This window comes from Babylonia areolata, chromosome 8 (assembly GCF_041734735.1).
Source record: "Babylonia areolata isolate BAREFJ2019XMU chromosome 8, ASM4173473v1, whole genome shotgun sequence".
In the NCBI taxonomy this organism is placed as follows: domain Eukaryota; kingdom Metazoa; phylum Mollusca; class Gastropoda; order Neogastropoda; family Buccinidae; genus Babylonia; species Babylonia areolata.
The window spans coordinates 1-17,500 of NC_134883.1; the positions used below are offsets into that span (position 1 = coordinate 1).

At 47.4% G+C, this 17,500-nt stretch overlaps 1 protein-coding gene across 1 annotated transcript; it reads right to left on the reverse strand.

The window, feature by feature from the left end:
- Positions 1-3,020: 3,020 nt before the first annotated feature.
- LOC143284948 (uncharacterized) lies at positions 3,021-4,610 on the reverse strand. The gene has a single exon (XM_076592110.1). The coding sequence runs from the start codon at positions 4,419-4,421 to the stop codon at positions 3,111-3,113; it is 1,311 nt and encodes a 436-aa protein (XP_076448225.1). The 5' UTR covers positions 4,422-4,610; the 3' UTR covers positions 3,021-3,110.
- Between the last annotated feature and the right edge of the window lie 12,890 nt (positions 4,611-17,500).

Genomic DNA, 17,500 nt, shown 5'->3' on the forward strand with positions numbered 1-17,500 from the left:
ACATACACACAAACACACACAGCCGCCACTGACTGGCCGCAAGAGGGATGGGAAAAGATCTCTGATGCCAAGAACGTGGCATCTAGTGTGTTGCTCGGTCTATTGTATTTGGAAAGGCCCACAGAGACTCTGTTCCGTTTTGAAGAAATTTGCGCAATGTTGGTTTGGAAATGATGCCGATATTTGTTTGATTTGCAAAGCATCGTGCTCTACCTTTCATGTTAGATTTGCGGCCGCTCCCTCTCTCTGCTTTTATTTCTTTGAGGCGATCAATGGTGTGATGGCCTTGTACCTGTTCTTTTTGGTATTCTTTGACTTTTCTGAGGATTTCCGATTTTCCTAGATGTAGGCTGCTCGTTGGTGTTGCGTTACCAGCAAGTCTGTCAGCTCGCTCATTTCCCTTAACACCTGCATGTCCCGGGCAGTATGACCATGTGAGTTTTTTAATCTGAAAGTTGCGCATTGCGTTATGCCACTCTGGGCTTCCCATTCCGTTTTCAATTTTCTGTATGAGGTTCATTGAGTCGGTTAGAATCATGGCATGTTGGTTTCCGGGCGTATGGAAGGACGATAGCCACTGGAGGGCATGTGTCACGGCTTCAACTTCCATCGTTAGGCTGGCGGTTGTGACTTTGTAGGCAGCATTCTCTTCCCAAATATTTTTTCCATTTTGTTTCGCAGTGAATCCCCAGCCAGACTGGTCTTTGGTGACTGAGCCATCTGTGTATATGATGATGTCCTCTTCTTTACTGTTTTCTTCTATAAGCAGCTTCACTTCCGCATCAGTTTTGCCCTCTAGCCATTCCCGACAATGTCTTCCTAGAGTGGGTGAAATGACTGTGTTGAATAGATGGTTGAGGTTTTCGGGGGTTTTCTCCCATTCTTTTGTTTCTTTCAGGTCTTGAAGTCGGCATACTAGCTGGATTGTGTCTTCTGCTTGCCCCATCCATGATCTTCCTCGTCCTAGGCGGCTGCCTTTTTGTTCTTTGACTGCGTCATGCAGTGGGTTTTGAGGGTTTTCTAATGCTTTGAAGTAGGTCTTGACCTGTTCTAACTTGTTTCTGGCCTGCACTGAAGGAAGGTCAAGCAGGTATCGCATGGTTTCTGTGGGCGTGTCTTTTGTTGTTCCAAGGATCAGCCTCATAGCTTTATTTTGGACTCTTTCTAATTTTAGGAGGTTGCTTTGAGACGGTGTTGTTAGCCCAAGTCCGTAGTCGATCACACTGAGGACGAGTGATTGGTATAGCAGGAAGAGGTGGCGTTGTTCAATTCCTTTGGTTGCCATTGCTTTTAAGACTGAAAGGCCCTTTTTGCATTTGAGAACAGTGTTTTCCGTATGTTTTCTGAAGGTCAGCATCCTGTCGAAGTGTATTCCTAGGTAGCGTAGGCATTCAGTTTTCTCAATTTGAATCCCATCGAATGACACAGAAGGTGGTGATTTGCTCGCGGTTTTGTTGTTGAGGGTGCACAGCAACGTTTGGGCTTTCGCTGGATTGATGGAAGATCCTGTGTCTTTGCACCATTGAGCAATATTGTTTAGTTGTTTCTGGACGGCTTCAGTTCTTTCCTGAGCATTTTTTGAAGTTTTGAAGACCAGGCCGTCATCCGCAAGGGTAAGCACCCGAGCAATTCCATTGTTGTTTAAGTCTGCAAGGCCCTTCGTGTAGACATTGTAGAGGACAGGAGAGAGTGGAGACCCTTGTGGCAGTCCCATGGATAGTTTAGAAGGTGCAGACATCCAATCTCCGAGGCGTAGGACGACGGTTCTTTCCTGAAGCGCTGCTGCTATCCATCTTGTCAGTGTCAAACTTACTCCATACCTTAGTAGCAGCTCCATGAGGTGCGCAAACTGGACTTTATTGTAGGCATCTTCAAGGTCAATTGCTACTGCTAGTGTTTCTTCTTTTCTTTGAAATCCTTCATACACCTCATATGCAAAAGCAGCTGCATTTTCCCATGTGGACTTGCCTGTTCTGTAACCACCTTGATTTGAAGGGAGAATGTGCCTGTGTTCAAGATCCCTTGCAAGTTTCCTGGCTATCATGCGTTCCATGAGCTTTCCAACAATGTTTTGCATGGTTAGGATCCGGTAGCCGCTTACCTGACGATGGTCCTTTCCTGGTTTTGGTATGGGTTTTAAGAAGCTGTGTGTCCAGTCCTCCGGCACCTGTCCATTGTGGAAACTGTTTTGATATAGATTGAAAAGTTCGCTTCTGTCTTCTTCCGATAGCTCCTTGATCTCTGAGTAACGAACTTTGTCTGGGCCAGGAGCCGATTCTTTCTTGCATTTAGCTATTGCCTCGTTTAGATCATCCATTGTCAAGTCATCATCAGGTCCAGTCTGCATAAGGGTTTGGTTTAACTCCTCAACATATTTCTTTTTCTCATCTAAGTTTCTTTGATCACTCGACAGTCAGAACTTAAGGGGGCGCTTAAGGTAGATTTCGGGGCATTTTTGTTTCTCAGCGTCTATTGGAGCTACAGTCACAAAATTTGGCACACATAAAGAAAATACCAATAGAATGCATCACACAATCTTTTGTGTCAATACATGGGGTAGAAATATTTTTACTAATTTTTTTATTATTATTTATCTCGAAATAATACTAGCGTCTTCTGTTCCCATTTTTAAGGTTGATTTTAATTCAACTCATGCCCTAATTTGGTTTTACTGATTTCCTCGTAGATTATTTTGTGCAATAAAGCCATGAAATAAACTGATTAGTACCTGACTTAGATACCTCATGCATGCCATTACAGGTGATTTTTTTTTTAATCACAAGTAGGTCATTGTCATGATAATAAAGCAAAAAGTATCCAAGATACACTCTTTTGAATAGCTTTATTGTACTCAGCAGGCAATTTTACGTTAGTGTGCCAAATTTCAGATCAATAGCTGTTCTCAAACCAAAACTACAGGGATACCAAATTCGTTACATATATAAAAACACGAGTTTTGAGAAATTTGCTTCCAAAGATTGTATTTTCTTCAGCAGGTTTCTGAGCTTGGTATTCAGACTGCAATCTGGAATTAATTCACTTGTGTTGCATGCAATGTTTACACACATCACAGGAGTCTGAAAATGAATCAGAAAAAGGTTGAAATACCTTCAAAATTCCCCTGCACCATACACAAGGCCCTCCCGCTCTTGTTGATCCTGTCGTTCGCGGCGGCGAATTGCGTCAATCTTTTTTCTTTTATCTTTTTCCTTTGCAGAGCTTTTTCTGGTTGCACTTTTCAGCCTGCTGACATTCTCCTCTTCTGCAAACTGCTGGGTGGTGGTGGTGGTCAGCAGCTCCAGCTCAGCCAGAACACACAGGAGGGCTGAAGATCCCTGGTTGAACTTCTGGATGGTGATGGCCAGGGCAGTGTCCACTGTGCGGAGGTTGCCCCACCTTTCCTTGGGGCACACACTCCACATCAGAGAGTGGAAACTCTCATTGGAGTTCTGGGTCTTTCCAGCCAGACAACGACGAAGCAACTGTGGGTCCCCAAGCCTGTGGTAGATAGGTTTCAGTGCGTCTCCGATTTCTGCTGGGAGTGGGTGCTTGTGGGTGTCTGGCTGTGTGTTGGAGGCTATGGCTCTGTTGAAGAAGCACCAGGATGACATACCTTCAGGGCAGTAAGAGTGGTTGTGCGACTCATCATTGCTTAGTGTTTGAAAAAAACTAGCCCACACTGCTCTTTGCATTGCCTCGAGATCTCCAGCATTGTCTTTGATGGCACGGCCGTAGTAGTTTGTGAGTTGTTTTATTCTCACATCTGTCAGCTTGCCACGTCCACCTATTGGCTGACCCTGGGCTTTCCTTTTCTGGACGAGATTTCGCGGTGCAGTACCCATTCTCTTCACCACATGGTTCACACAGTCGATCTTTTCTATCGGGTAGCCATCGTATGGATCAGCCTCGGTAAGACATTTGTATGTCTTTGCATCGCCATCGCCCAGCATTTCCGTGTATCTGAATCCATGCAGCTCCACAGAACGCTGGAAAATCCGCACAGCCCCCTCCATCTCCATGGCACCTGACGAGCAGTTGATGTTTTTCTGGCACTTGTCATGATGTTGCTCCATCCAGTCAGCATAGCGTTCATCGACAGGTTTGGGCCCAGTTTCACACACCTGGCAGAAGTTGCTGAGAGCCACAAAATCAATTATCAGCCCTGTGATGATGTCAATGACGGTCACCAATCCGTTATGTGAAGAATGTCCTCGCTTCTGCCAGCTGCCATCAATTGACACCGACACATTGAGGATGCCTTGACTGTCAGGAAGCCCAATGTTCATGTCCGCATAGGTCCGTCGCACCTGGTTAGCCGCATCCTGAAGATGTTTATCAGCTGCGCGTTTTGCTCCCAAATGCAACTTCTGTTTGTAGAAATACCACATCGGCTCACTCATCGGTGTAGGCATGCCCATCATGCACACAGCCTCTTGGTCTGGGAGAATGAGCAGCCACTGGTGGTAGCAGCTGTGACGAAACGTCTGTTTATGTCGTAGCCTGTGTGGACAGTGCCAGTTTTCTTTGATGTGTAGTCAGCTGCTAGCTTCCCACAGTCAGTGCAGCGAAGTTCCAGGAGACAGGCAGACCCCTTGCGGAAATCCTTCCCTCCTTCATGCACAGCCAGCCGCTGGAAAAAAAAATTGTAATTGTGTATAAAAATGTTCAAAACCAATTATCATCTCCCCTGTCACAGTTCATCCTGAAAAAAAAAATGTGTGTGCGTGTGTGAGCCGTTATTTGACATGACATTATTACAGACTGATATAGGCAGTAATTTTTCTTTCAGCATCCACAAACTGGCCGTGCTCTGAAAAAAAAATCAAATTATTTCAGTTGCAGCACTCGCAGAACTTTACTCTGTGACCAAGAAGAAAAAAGAAGTGATCTTCATGCTTCAGTTGTCTTTCTCCAAGTTTCCAACGCATCTTAGATTCTGTCTGTGTACAACAAATACATTACCCTGTCTTTGGTTGCACATACACACACAAAGAGAGAGAGAGACAAAGAGAGTAACACACACACACACAAAGAGAGACAAGTCTTTCTTTGTCTGGCAAACCCTATATACAACTGAATTTTGCAAACATCTGCAAATGCTTCAACTTTTTCAAAAACTGTTGAGAAATCTTTATTTTCAAATTATATGTTGTAAACAGAAGGATTTACACTTTTTTCATTACTTTAAGTTTTCTCCAGACTTTGAGGATATCTTTTTTTTTTTCTCCGAAACATCTTTGTTACATAAAATCTGACCAGTATACCTACAGTGATTTGGCCTGTGTCAACATCCGGTTGATTTTTTTGATTGTTTTTTTATCTCCTTCATTTCTGTGTGCGTCACCACTGAGCTTATAAATTACTGAGCTCGATGGGCCTCACTGGCACGAGTTAATACTTTCACAGTCACACTTTGTTGCCGGAGAACACACTGCGGTGTTTCGTTTCTGTACAGAGAAAAGACGGGGCTGGTGATTTCTCTTCTTTTTTTAATGGCACATGTACATAAATGCTGACTTATCTAATTAGATTATTCAACGCAAAAGCAGCAGGCTATTTCGCCGAGAAAATACACTACACATTTTAACGAACTTAAAAAAAAACCCAACAACAATCATTTATATTTTTATTTATCTTTTTTACGTGCATATCACATGTGAGTCTTGAAGGCCTTGCCTCTCTTGTTTTGGTGTGATTTTGTAGATGTTTCTGTGTCACATATGTGATTTATTAGCAGCCCTGAAAGAGAATAAATCCGCTGGTAGATTTTCAGTGCGTTACACTTGCCTTGCTTGCTGGATAAAAGGCGTTCCGATCTGCGGGTTACTGTTCAATTTCGTTGGAGATTGTTGCGTCAATGTCCAGCAACAAACCAGAATCATCAATATGTAGTTCGGCACATTCTCGAAAGTTTTCTTTCTTTCTTAATATATATATATATATATATATATATATATATATATATATATATATATATATATAATAAAATGGATACACAGGTATGTATGACCATCAGAACAGCAGAGGTAACTGCTTTCCAGACTATCTGGGCTAGAATTTGATTGTAGTGGAGAGCCAGTGTCCCGTGCCCAAGTTACATCCCCACTCTCTCGGTTTTTAGGACGGTTGGCGTTGGGATGGTTCCCAAAGGCCAGCTAGCCCCCACTGCTGCAGCACTAAGCGTCAGTGCAATTTTGCCTCCTACTTTGAGAGTCTTAGTCCTTCACAACAGACTATAAGCTGTAAATGATTTCCCATCGCTATGGGGAAACCATTGATAATACGACAGCTCAGTCTCATTTTGTTGTTGGCCCAACTGTAAACTTATATCAATCTGTGATATAAGCTGAGCGTTGGCCTAACACAGGTAAGTCAGTATACACCCAATACTGTCACTGCATTCCGTTCAGTGCATCGTGTGACAGTTGTTGGTCACGTTTCTCCACAAATGCACTGCTGGTTGATTTTCTTTCCAGAGAAGTAGGGTACGTAATCACCTCCCTTTTGTTTCCCTTGTTTTTCTCTCGCCGAGTTCTTTTCCTGTTGTTTGGGCTTTTTACGACCGTCTGGAACGGGTCAGTAAATACAAAGTTAATGCTAATTAATCTCATACATAGTAATCACAAAGCAACAAAGCGATAAGCATAGTAAGAGAACAGATGAAAACTAGTACCATACTATAATTAAAACAACGATGTACATGGTTAAAACCAGCTGTTATTCAACAGTATCTAAAATCAATGCACAATTATATAATTCACATAACCTCGCAGAAGGGATAAGGAAAAGAGAGCCAGTCAAATTGGCCAGCACAATCAGTTTCCGAGGCACAGTCAAAGCGTTGAGCCGTGTCAGCGGCGCGCTATTGGCAGGCATTGTTGATGGCTTGTCGGCCGGGGTCAGTCTTGGTTCTGTTATAGACACTAATGTCTCATTTCGGAGAGGGCTGCGTTGTTGGAGAGGGTGACTCAGCCCTGTGACGACTTTCACAACTCTTTCGTCGTCCGTCGAACAGAAACTCAATCAATTCTCGCGAACTCGCACGTAATTGGCTGGATTATCACTTTGCTTACTGCTTCCGGGTCACAGGTGAGCTCTGTGTTTACCTCCGTCCGCGTTTCACTTCCGTACATTCCAGTTTGATGTGATTTGTTTCGTTTTGTTTTGAATCACGCTACAGTTTCCTCGATCTCGTGCCAAGCCATTCCATTTGCTTCGGATGCAACAAAACGTTGTTCGGCGGATTCACAACGTCTTCAAACGTATGCTGTCATGGATTTCGACAGCGATCTGAAGTGCAGTGGATCAGTAGGGATTCCCTTGTTTCAGTTTCAGTTTCAGTAGCTCAAGGAGGCGTCACTGCGTTCGGACAAAACCATATACGCTACACCACATCTGCCAAGCCAAGCAGATGCCTGACCAGCAGCGTAACCCAACGCGCTTAGTCAGGCCTTGAGAAAAAAAAGAAAAAAAAAAAGAGAAAAAAAAAAGAGATAAGCTTGCATAAATAAATAAATAAATAATAATTATAATATAGAAAAAGGTAGTAGTAATAATATTAGTAATACTAATAAAATGATAATAATAAAACATAAATAAATAAATAAATAAATAAATAAGACAACAATGGTGATAAATAAGCGAATAAATGTAAAACATGAAGACACACATTCACACATACACCCACACATGCATAACAGAAATGCACCAAACATGCAGTTTCACAGATATGAAAGCACAGTCAAATACATATAAACGTACATGAGCTCCAACACACACACACACACACACACACACACAATACCTTGCACCTCCTCTACCCCCCTCCTCCACACACTCATTTCTAGTCTGAGTATCGCAGCTTCCACGACACACACACACACACACACACACACACACACACACACACACACACACAGATGAACACTTACTTGTACAAGCACATATGAAAGCAAAGTCAAATACATATAAACGTACATGAGCTCCAACACACACACACACACACACACACACACACACACACACACACACACACACACATTACCTTGCACCTCCTCTACCCCCTCCTCCACACACTCATTTCTTGTCTACGTATCGCAGCTTCCACGGCACACACGCACACACACACAAACACATACTCACAGAGATGAACACTTACTTGTACAAGCACACACACATACGCCCATATCTCCCACCCCCAACCCCACACACGTACATACAAAGATATATATATATATATATATATATATATATATACGTTCCAATATCCTGTTGCTCCCACAGTGTAGGCATGCATACACTCACATACCTCATCCTCTATCCCACCTCCCCCCGCACTCCCACCTCCACTCACACACACACACACACACACACACACACACACACACACACACACGTACACATATCTCTCCTGACACTTGTGTACACTTTCACTCTCGCGCATTCACAAACGCACTCAAAAGCACAGACCCACACATACACACAAACACACACATACACACACGCACAGAGGCTGCCACTGACTGGCCGCAAGAGGGATGGGAAAAGATCTCTGATGCCAAGAACGTGGCGTCTAGTGTGTTGCTCAGTTTATTGTATTTGGAAAGGCCCACAGAGACTCTGTTCCGTTTTGAAGAAATTTGCGCAATGTTGGTTTGGAAATGATGCCGATATTTGTTTGATTTGCAAAGCATCGTGCTCTACCTTTCATGTTAGACTTGCGGCCGCTCCCTCTCTCTGCTTCTATTTCTTTGAGGCGATCGATGGTGTGATGGCCTTGTACCTGTTCTTTTTGGTATTCTTTGACTTTTCTGAGGATTTCCGATTTTCCTAGATGTAGGCCGCTCGTTGGTGTTGCGTTACCAGCAAGTCTGTCAGCTCGCTCATTTCCCTTAACACCTGCATGTCCCGGGCAGTATGACCATGTGAGTTTTTTAATCTGAAAGTTGCGCATTGCGTTATGCCACTCTGGGCTTCCCATTCCGTTTTCAATTTTCTGTATGAGGTTCATTGAGTCGGTTAGAATCATGGCATGTTGGTTTCCGGGCGTATGGATGGACGATAGCCACTGGAGGGCATGTGTCACAGCTTCAACTTCCATCGTTAGGCTGGAGGTTGTGACTTTGTAGGCAGCATTCTCTTCCCAAATTGTTTTTCCATTTTGTTTCGCAGTGAATCCCCAACCAGACTGGTCTTTGGTGACTGAGCCATCTATGTATATGATGATGTCCTCTTCTTTACTGTTTTCTTCTATAAGTAGCTTCACTTCCGCATCAGTTTTGCCCTCTAGCCATTCCCGACAATGTCTTCCTAGAGTGGGTGAAATGACTGTTGAATAGATGGTTGAGGTTTTCGGGGGTTTTCTCCCATTCTTTTGTTTCTTTCAGGTCTTGTAGTCGGCATACTAGCTGGATTGTGTCTTCTGCTTGCCCCATCCATGATCTTCCTCGTCCTAGACGGCTGCCTTTTGGTTCTTTGACTGCGTCATGCAGTGGGTTTTGAGGGTTTTCTAATGCTTTGAAGTAGGTCTTGACCTGTTCTAACTTGTTTCTGGCCTGCACTGAAGGAAGGTCAAGCAGGTATCGCATAGTTTCTGTGGGCGTGTCTTTTGTTGTTCCAAGGATCAGCCTCATAGCTTCATTTTGTACTCTTTCTAATTTTAGGAGGTTGCTTTGAGACGGTGTTGTTAGCCCAAGTCCGTAGTCGATCACACTGAGGACGAGTGATTGGTATAGCAGGAAGAGGTGGCGTTGTTCAATTCCTTTGGTTGCCATTGCTTTTAAGACTGAAAGGCCCTTTTTGCATTTGAGAACAGTATTTTCCGTATGTTTTCTGAAGGTCAGCATCCTGTCGAAGTGTATTCCTAGGTAGCGTAGGCATTCAGTTTTCTCAATTTGAATCCCATCGAATGACACAGAAGGTGGTGATTTGCTCGCGGATTTGTTGTTGAGGGTGCACAGCAACGTTTGGGCTTTCGCTGGATTGATGGAAGATCCTGTGTCTTTGCACCATTGAGCAATATTGTTTAGTTGTTTCTGGACGGCTTTAGTTCTTTCCTGAGCATTTTTCGAAGTTTTGAAGACCAGGCCATCATCCGCAAGGTTAAGCACCCGAGCAATTCCATTGTTGTTTAAGTCTGCAAGGCCCTTCGTGTAGACATTGTAGAGGAAGGAGAGAGCGGAGACCCTTGTGGCAGTCCCATGGATAGTTTAGAAGGTGCAGACATCCAATCTCCGAGGCGTAGGACGACGGTTCTTTCCTGAAGCGCTGCTGCTATCCATCTTGTCAGTGTCAAACTTACTCCATACCTTAGTAGCAGCTCCATGAGGTGCGCAAACTGGACTTTATTGTAGGCATCTTCAAGGTCGATTGCTACTGCTAGTGTTTCTTCTTTTCTTTGAAATCCTTCATACACCCCATATGCAAAAGCAGCTGCATTTTCCCATGTGGACTTGCCTGTTCTGTACCCACCTTGATTTGAAGGGAGAATGTGCCTGTGTTCAAGATCCCTTGCAAGTTTCCTGGCTATCATGTGTTCCATGAGCTTTCCAGCAATGTTTTGCATGGTTAGGATCCGGTATCCGCTTACCTGATGATGGTCCTTTCCTGGTTTTGGTATGGGTTTTAAGACGCTGTGTGTCCAGTCCTCCGGCACCTGTCCATTGTGGAAACTGTTTTGATATAGATTGAAAAGTTTGCTTCTGTCTTCTTCCGATAATTCCTTCATGTCCGAGTAGCGAACTTTGTCTGGGCCAGGAGCTGATTCTTTCTTGCATTTAGCTATTGCTTCGTTTAGAGCACCTATTGTCAAGTCATCATCAGGTCCAGTCTGCATAAGGGTTTGGTTTTAACTCCTGAACATATTTCTTTATCTCATCTAAGTTTCTTTGATCGCACTGTTGTATGAAACGTTTGAGCAGGGCGGATCCTTTTTCTTCGTTTGTCTTAAGCTTGGTTCCGTCAGTGTCTACTATGTCTGGGGTTGTTGTTGTGCACGTTTTCCCTTCCATGCGACGATAAAATTGCCAGAACTCTGTCAATGTTGAGTCATAACTGAGTGCCTCGCAAAACTATTTCCACTTGTCATTTTTGGCCTCTTGAGCAATGATTTCAAACTGTTTAGTTCTTTCTTTCATTTTTGTTTCAATATCTTTGTCCGGAGATGGTTTTGTTCTTTCTTTTTGCCAAAGTTTGACAGCTGCATGTTTTTCTATCCAGGCTCTCTCTGTGTCGGTATTCCACCATGGGGGCTGAATAGTTTGCATCCTGTTCGGTGCCGTTCTTTTGTTTCTTCTGCGTCTTAATTTTTCGATGACGGTTGTCTCTTTGGTTTCATACTGAAATGGATCACGCGGTTTCATACAGGGTTTATCTGACAGTTTCTGTAGACTGAAAACTACCGGGATGTGGTCACTGCCTTGGTGTGGAAGCGTCTCTGCATTCATTTCTGCTCTGAATTTTGGAGATGTTAGAGCGATGTCGACCACACACGTGCATCTCACTGATGCATAAAGCATCACTTTTCATTATACAGAATGACGGGCGCAATAGCCGAGTGGTTAAAGCGTTGGACTTTCAATCTGAGAGTCCCGGGTTTGAATCTCGGTAATGGCGCCTTGTGGGTAAAGGGTGGAGATTTTCCGATCTCCCAGGTCAACATGTGTTCAGACCTGCTTGTGCCTGACTGAGCAGAAGATCAGATATGCACGTTAAAAATCCTCAGTGTCATCCATGTCAACATTTGGTGGGTTATGGAAACAAGAACATACCCAGCATGCACACCTCTGAAAATGGAGTATGGCTGCCTTCATGGCGGGGTAAAAACTGAACAGTCACATGCGTAAAAGCCCACTTGTTGTGCATACAGTGAACGTCAGTGGGAGTTGTAGCTCACGAACGAAGTGAATCTTATCGATCACACATACCTCTCTTCCACTACGCAGCACAGTCATCAACCCCACTTCCCTCTCTTCCACCAAAGAGCACTCCCATCCACCCCCACTTCCCCCTCTTACACCACACTCCACTCTTATCCACCCCATTTCACCCTCTTCAACCACACAGCAATCTCATCAACCACACTTCCCCCTCTTCCACCACATTCCACTTTCATACACCCCATTTCCCCTCTTCCACAACACTCAGCTCTCACCCACCCCACTTCCCCTCTTCCACCACACTCCATTCTCATCCACCCCATTTCCCTCTCTTTCATCACACTCCACTCTCATCCACCCCACTTCCCTCTCTTCCACCACACTCCACTCTCATCCACCCCACTTCCCTCTCTTCCACCACACTCCACTCTCATCCACCCCATTTCCCTCTCTTCCTCCACACAGCACTCTCATCCACCCCACTTCCCTCTCTTCCACCACACAGCACTCTCAGCCACCCCACTTCCCTCTCTTCCACCACACAGCACTCTCAGCCACCCCACTTCCCCATCTTCCACCACACAGCACTCTCATCCACCCCACTTCCCCCTCTTCCACCACACTCCACTCTCATCCACCCCACTTCCCTATCTTCCACCACACTCCACTCTCATCCACCCCACTTCCCCTCTTCCACCACACTCCATTCTCGTCCACCCCATTTCCCTCTCTTCCACCACACAGCACTCTCATCCACCCCACTTCCCTCTCTTCCACCACACTCCACTCTCATCCACCCCATTTCCCTCTCTTCCACCACACAGCACTCTCATCCACCCCACGTCCCTTTCTTCCACGACACTCCACTCTCATCCACCCCACTTCACCCTCTTCCACCACACAGCACTCTCATCCACCCCACTTCCCTCTCTTCCACCACACAACACTCTCAGCCACCCCACTTCCCCCTCTTCCACCACACTCCACTCTCATCCACCACACTTCCCTCTCTTCCACCACACTCCACTCTCATCCACCCCACTTCCCTCTCTTCCACCACACTCCACTCTCATCCACCCCATTTCCCTCTCTTCCTCCACACAGCACTCTCATCCACCCCACTTCCCTCTCTTCCACCACACAGCACTCTCACCCACCCCACTTCCCTCTCTTCCACCACACAGCACTCTCAGCCACCCCACTTCCCCCTCTTCCACCACACAGCACTCTCATCCACCCCACTTCCCCCTCTTCCACCACACTCCACTCTCATCCACCCCACTTCCCTATCTTCCACCACACTCCACTCTCATCCACCCCACTTCCCCTCTTCCACCACACTCCATTCTCATCTACCCCATTTCCCTCTCTTCCACCACACAGCACTCTCATCCACCCCACTTCCCTCTCTTCCACCACACTCCACTCTCATCCACCCCATTTCCCTCTCTTCCACCACACAGCACTCTCATCCACCCCACTTCCCTCTCTTCCACCACACTCCACTCTCATCCACCCCACTTCCCCTCCTCCACCACACTCCACTCTCACCCACCCCACTTACGCATCTTCCACCACACAGCACTCTCATCCACCCCACTTCCCTCTCTACCACCACACAGCACTCTCATCCACCCCATTTCCCTCTCTTCCACCACACAGCACTCTCATCCACCCCACTTCCCTCTCTTCCACCACACAGCACTCTCATCCACCCCACTTCCCTCTTCTACCACACAGCACTCTCATCCACCCCACTTCCCCTTTTCCACCACACACCACTCTCGGCCACCCCATTTCTCCTCTTCCACCACACAGCACTCATCCACCTCATTTCCCCTCTTCCACCATAATCCACTCTCATCCACCCCACTTCCTCTCTTCCACCACACAGCACTCTCATCCACCCCACTTCCCCTTTTCCACCACACAGCACACATCCACCTCATATCCCCTCTTCCACCACACTCCACACTCATCCACCCCACTTCCCCCTCTTCCACCACACTCCACTCTCACCCACCCCATTTCCCCTCTTCCACCACACTCCACTCTCATCCACCCCATCCCCTCTTCCACCACACTCCACTGTCACCCACCCCACTTCCCTCTCTTCCACCACACAGCACTCTCATCCGCCCCATTTCCCTCTCTTCCACAACACTCCACTCTCATCCACCCCACTTCCACTCTTCCACCAAACTCCACTCTCATCCACCCCACTTACCCTCTTCCACCACACTCCACTCTCACCCACCCCACTTCCCCTCTTCCACCACACAGCACTCTCACCCACCCCACTTCCCTTCTTCCACCACACAGCACTCTCACCCACCCCACTTCCCCTCTTCCACCACACAGCACTCTCACCCACCCCACTTCCTTCTCTTCCACCACACTCTGCTCTCACCCACCCCACTTCCCCCTCTTCTACCACACAGCACTCTCACCCACCCCACTTCCCCCTCTTCCACCACACAGCACTCTCACCCACCCCACTTCCCCCTCTTCTACCACACTCCACTCTCACCCACCCCACTTCCCCCTCTTCCACCACACTCCACTCTCACGCACCCCACTTCCCCCTCTTCCACCACACAGCACTCTCACCCACCCCACTTCCCCCTCTTCCACCAAACAGCACAGTCATCCACCCCACTTCCCCCTCTTCCACCACACAGCTCTCTCACCCACCCCACTTCCCTCTCTTCCACCACACAGCACTCACCCACCCCACTTCCCCTTTTCCACCACAATCCACTCTCACCCACCCCATTTAATAATAATAATAATAATAATGGTACTTATATAGCGCTAAATCTTGTGCATAAACAAATCAAAGCGCTTTCGCACCAGTCATTCTCACGCAAGCATAACTCTAAAACTGAAAAAAACAAAAAAGACAAGGAAGAGGCAGGGAAGGGAGGCTACTTTGGGAAGAGGTGGGTTTTAAGGCCAGACTTGAAAGAGCTGAGTGTGGAGACTTGACGAAGCGAAAGAGGAAGTTCATTCCAATTGCAAGGTCCAGAGACAGAGAAAGAACGGTGGCCACACAGTCGAGAGTTTGAATCTGGGTATATGTAAGTGGAGTGGATCCGAAGCTGATCGTAGTGAGCGAGATGGAGTGTAGAGGTGAAGGCAGCCACAGAGATAGGAAGGGGCTGATTTGTGAATACATTTGTAGCATAGAGTGCTGATCTTGTACTTTATTCGGTGTGAGACAGGGAGCCAGTGGAGATGTTGCAAAAGAGGAGTGGTGTGCTCAGATCTTTTCTTTCTGAGGACGAGTCGGGCAGCAGAATTTTGTATGCGCTGAAGGGACTGAATGGATGAAGCAGGCAAACCAGACAATAGAGAGTTACAGTAGTCAAGGCGAGAGAGAATGAGAGAAACGACAAGTCTAGATGTTGCGTCAGTGGACAGATATTTCCGGATGGAACTGATGCGCCGCAGTTGACAGTAGCAGGATTGACATGTCTGATTGATAAATGTTTGCATGGACAGTGTGTTGTCAAGGACAACGCCGAGGTTCCTGACTGAAGTGGACAGAGGGATGGATGTACTGCCAAGTTTGATTGTATTAGTTGTAATGGAAGAGAGTTTTTGTTTAGTTCCTATGATCATTGCTTCAGTTTTGTCCGCGTTCAATTGTAACTTATTTAGAGTCATCCAATTTTGAATATCCAGGAAGCAGTTAGATGTTTCTTGCAAGAGCGACAACAGTTTTTCAGGTGTATCACTCTTCTGGAGTTGAGTGTCATCAGCATAAGAATGATGACTGACATTATGGCGGTTGATAATTTTCCCCTCTTCCACCACACTCCACTCTCATCCACCCCACTTCCTCTCTTCCACCACACAACACTCTCACCCACCCCATTTCTCCTCTTCCACCACACAGCACTCATCCACCCCATTTCCCCTCTTCCACCACACTCGACACTCATCCACCCCACTTCCCCTCTTCCACCACACTCCACACTCATCCACCCATTTTCCCTCTTCCACCACACAGCACTCTCACCCACCCCACTTCCCCCTCTTCCACCACACAGCACTCATCCACCCCATTTCCCCTCTTCGACCACACTCCACTCTTATCCACACCATTTCCCCTCTTCCACCACACTCCACACTCATCCACCCATTTCTCCTCTTCCACCACACAGCACTCTCATCCACCCCACTTCCCCTCTTCCACCACACTCCACACTCATCCACCCCATTCCACACTCATCCACTCCACTTCCCCTCCTCCACCACTCTCACCCACCCCACTTACACATCTTCACTACACTCCGCTCTCATCCACCCCACTTCCGCCTCTTCCACCACACTCCACTCTCATCCACCCCACTTCCCCTCCTCCACCACACTCCACCCTCACCCACCCCACTTATGCATCTTCACTACACTCCACTCTGATCCACCCCACTTCCCCCTCTTCCTCCACGCTCCACTCTGATCCACCAAACTTCCCCCTCTTCCACCACACTCCGCTCTCATCCACCCCACTTCCCCCTCTTCCTCCACACAGCACTCTGATCCACCCCCACTTCCCCCTCTTCCACCACACTCCACTCTGATCCACCCCACATCCCCCTCTTCCACCACACTCCACTCTCATCCACCCCACTTCCCCCTCTTCCACCACACTCCACTCTCATCCACCCCACTTCCCCCTCTTCCTCGACACAGCACTCTCATCCACCCCACTTCCCCCTCTTCCTCGACACAGCACTCTCATCCACCCCACTTCCCCCTCTTCCTCCACACAGCACTCTCATCCACCCCACTTACCCCTCTTCCACCCCACTCCACTCTGATCCACCCCACTTCCCCTCCTCCACCACTCTCACCCACCCCACTTCCCCCTCTTCCACCACACTTCACTCTGATCCACCCCACTTCCCCCTCTTCCACCACACTCCACTCTCATCCACCCCACGTTCCCCTCTTCCACCACACTCCACTCTCACCCACCCCACTTCCCCCTCTTCCACCACACTCCACTCTGATCCACTCCACTGCCCCATCCCACCCACCCCTCTCCTCCACCCCACTCCCCCTCCTCCACCACACAAGCCAACAACTCTCATCCACCCCTCTACTTACTCCTCCAATTCACTCCCCTTCCTCCACCCATCTCCTCCCTCCTCTATCTCACTCCACCTCCACCACCCCACTCTCCTCCCATTTTACTACTTCACCCCACACTATCCCCCTCAGGCCCCCCCCCCCCGCCCCTCACCTCCAACCCACTCCTCAACACACACAACCCTCCTCCACTCACCCCCTCCCTCCTCCACCCCACTCCTCTCCACCACCGAACTCCACCCTCCTCTATCTCACTCCTCCACCCCACAATATACTTTTTTTTCAATCCTCCACCACCCTAGACCTCCACCCCACTCCACTCCTGTTCCATCCCATCCTTCCTTCTCAACCCAACAGCTCGCTCCTCCAGCCCACGCCATTTACCCCCCCCCCCCACTCATCCACCAACTCCCCTCCACTCCACTCCCCCCGTCCTCAATCCCACTTAATCACCCCACTCTTCCCTTCTTCATCCCATTCCCTCCCCTCCACTCCACTCTCCTCCATCGCCACCCCAATCCACATCC

Coding starts and splice junctions, on each gene's coding strand:
- LOC143284948 (XM_076592110.1), bottom strand. CDS start 4,421: ATGATGGGCATGCCTACACCGATGAGTGAGCCGATGTGGTATTTCTAC.